General features: G+C 38.2%; 1 protein-coding gene across 1 annotated transcript in view; it reads left to right on the forward strand.

Annotated features, from left to right (window-relative positions):
• Positions 1-964: 964 nt before the first annotated feature.
• LOC118323933 (transketolase-like) overlaps positions 965-2,705 on the forward strand; it is a gene marked incomplete at its 5' end in the record, with an annotated part of 13,510 nt that continues 11,769 nt past the window's right edge. Inside the window, 3 exon segments of the mRNA XM_035656003.1 lie at positions 965-1,082; positions 1,391-1,504; positions 2,581-2,678. Coding sequence (XP_035511896.1) covers positions 965-1,082; positions 1,391-1,504; positions 2,581-2,678 — 330 coding nt within the window.

Below are 2,705 nucleotides of genomic sequence, written 5' to 3' on the forward strand. Positions count from 1 at the left end.
AAAAATAAATAAAAAAATAATAATAATAATAATAAAAATAAATAAATAAATAAATAAATAAATAAATAAATAAATAAATATTTTTATTATTATTATTATTATTATTATTATTAAAATTCCAGTTTGAGTTTCCAAACATAAACCATGTTTTTTTCATCAATGAAATTATGACACAAGATAAGCATCTGTTGAGATGTTGGACAGTTAGTGACAAGAACTGCAACATGCACAGAATAAACAGACTGTGACCTACATTTTTCTATTCATCCCAGTTTTTATTAATTCCTTCATCTTATCTGGGTCAGTGTTATAGCACCTTTCATAGAGCATCCTTCATCCCAAATAAACGTTGTACTTATTCGTCATCTCCTACTGGTTTTTGCTTATTGGATATTATTTGATTACATTTTCCATTTCAGGAGAGTAAAGAAAAAGGCCTTCAGTGGAGGAGGCCTGAGTGAGGTATTATTGGCATGTGGTTTGAAAATAAAGAGAAGAATAACATTCCAGAAATAAAACCTCTTATTAACCTATGTTGTATTGAATCGTCTTAACTTTAACAGTTTGGGACGATACATTGAATGATGTCTTTGTAATGTATGTGTGCATGTATGAGAGAGAGTGAAAAGACACTTCTTTGTGTGTGTGACATAGAGACATACTGTATATGTACTTACAGACTGTCTGACCCTGATAAAGTCAGCCTACCTACTGTCTGTCTTACATAACTCTCTGAGTACAGTCGGTCTGGCACGAATTAACCCAAAGAGTCAAACTCCACCTCTGATTGCCACTTTGTGTCTCTTTTATGTCTGCGTTCTTTCTCCGTTCTCCTCTGTGTCTGTGTGTGAACAGTATGCTCTGAAACATGGTTATAGATTTGTACTGAGGAATTCGGAAGCACAACCAATTTTAGATTTTGATTTCTGTATCTAATTCTTGTCTCGCCCTCATTTTGTTGCAGTCATCCCACATCATGTTGCAGCGTGGCAGAGGTCATGTCTGTACTGTTCTTTCATACCATGAAGTACCGACCCGAAGACCCCCGTAACCCCAACAACGACCGCTTCATCCTCTCCAAGGTAAAACGCACACATCTAAAACAGCTGATTTACTAATTATAGGGTGACACATATTTAAAGACTGTTAATATGTTTATACATGTGCACACATTTATTGATTATAGTGTCACTAATGTTCAAATAACTCGTTTATCTAAGGCTGTTCCACATGTATTACTATGTCTGATGTCATGCCTGACTTGATGCATTGATTTAAATGCTGTACTTATGTTAAAGCTTCTTAGGCTTGATGAGAATTTTATAAACTGTGATAGCAGTTCTTGAAAATTAGGTACAAAGTATGTGATGCTTCACCTCTGCGTCCTCAGGGTCATGCAGCTCCTGTGCTGTACGCTGTGTGGGCGGAGACAGGCTACCTGAAGGAGAACGAGCTCCTTAACCTCCGCAAGGTTGACTCCATCCTGGAGGGACACCCTGTGCCGGTGAGGTGACGTTCAGACCTGCAAGAAGTTCTTGGTCTGAAAGTCATTTATTTCAACACATATGCATTATGAAAACATTAAAACTCTTACACCACCATTCTTTGTGTTGATTTGGGGTATTTTACTGGTATTTGGCAGTAAATAGACGTACGATTAAACCACTAAATGAATATTGAGGCAGTGCTTGTGGCCTGCTCTTCATCCATTAACACATTGAGTTATTGAGTCATAGTTTTTCTGATTGGACTTCAAAACAGTTCCCTGAGCTGTTTCATGATATCTTTTACCAACTCAAAGGTCATGTTGCAAACGTTTTGTGCTTAAGGTTAAGTTTGACTTTGTTTCTTGCATGTGGCCGTCTGCCAAACTCTGAGCTTATTTGGGCTTTGGGCAAACCTTTTGACAGCATCTAAGAATCTTAAAATATTACTATTACACTGGATGTAGCCATACTGACACCATCAAATATGCAAAATCTTCCTTTCAGCAATTTAGGATAATCTCATCTCAATCTTGAATATTTCTCACACTGCAGTATAAAAATGAAGAGGCAATGAGCTTCCCAACCTGGGGAATTGAGACCATCCAAGTGGGTTGCAAGATAAATCTCACTATGATTAACAGGATTGTGAAAAAGAATAATGAATAACTTTATGCAGTACAAAAATTAGGTATACGCGTTCCAACCTTTCTGTAATCTTTGCTTTTTCCCCACTAAAATACTGGATAGTTTTACCTCTTCAGGCCAAAGAGCTAAATAATGATAACTTCAGATGTATATCTCCAGACATAACACCTGCTACACGTTCTGTACATATACAGACATGAGCACATAGATAACAGACAAACTCAATGCAGGCAGAGACACAGTGACAAAGATGTTGTTGTGTGACAGAGATGCTCCGTCCTCTTCTCCTTTCTCCTCTGCTGCAGACATTAATGCAACACTGTTCAGCGCAGACTGTAGCCACTGTCCTGACAACATGACTGTTTTATGCTTTCTGTGTTTGCAAACTTGAGCTCTCCTACAGGGCTGCAGAGTAAGATGCATGTTTTGTGTGTGTGCGTGCTAACAGAAGCAGCAGTTTGTGGATGTGGCCACTGGATCTCTGGGTCAGGGGCTGGGAGCTGCCTGTGGAATGGCCTACACTGGAAAATACTTTGACAAGGCCAGGTAACATACACAAAAACACACACACAC

This window comes from Morone saxatilis, unplaced genomic scaffold (assembly GCF_004916995.1).
Source record: "Morone saxatilis isolate NCDOM2014 unplaced genomic scaffold, NCSU_SB_2.0 Contig15, whole genome shotgun sequence".
Classification (NCBI taxonomy): Eukaryota; Metazoa; Chordata; class Actinopteri; family Moronidae; genus Morone; species Morone saxatilis.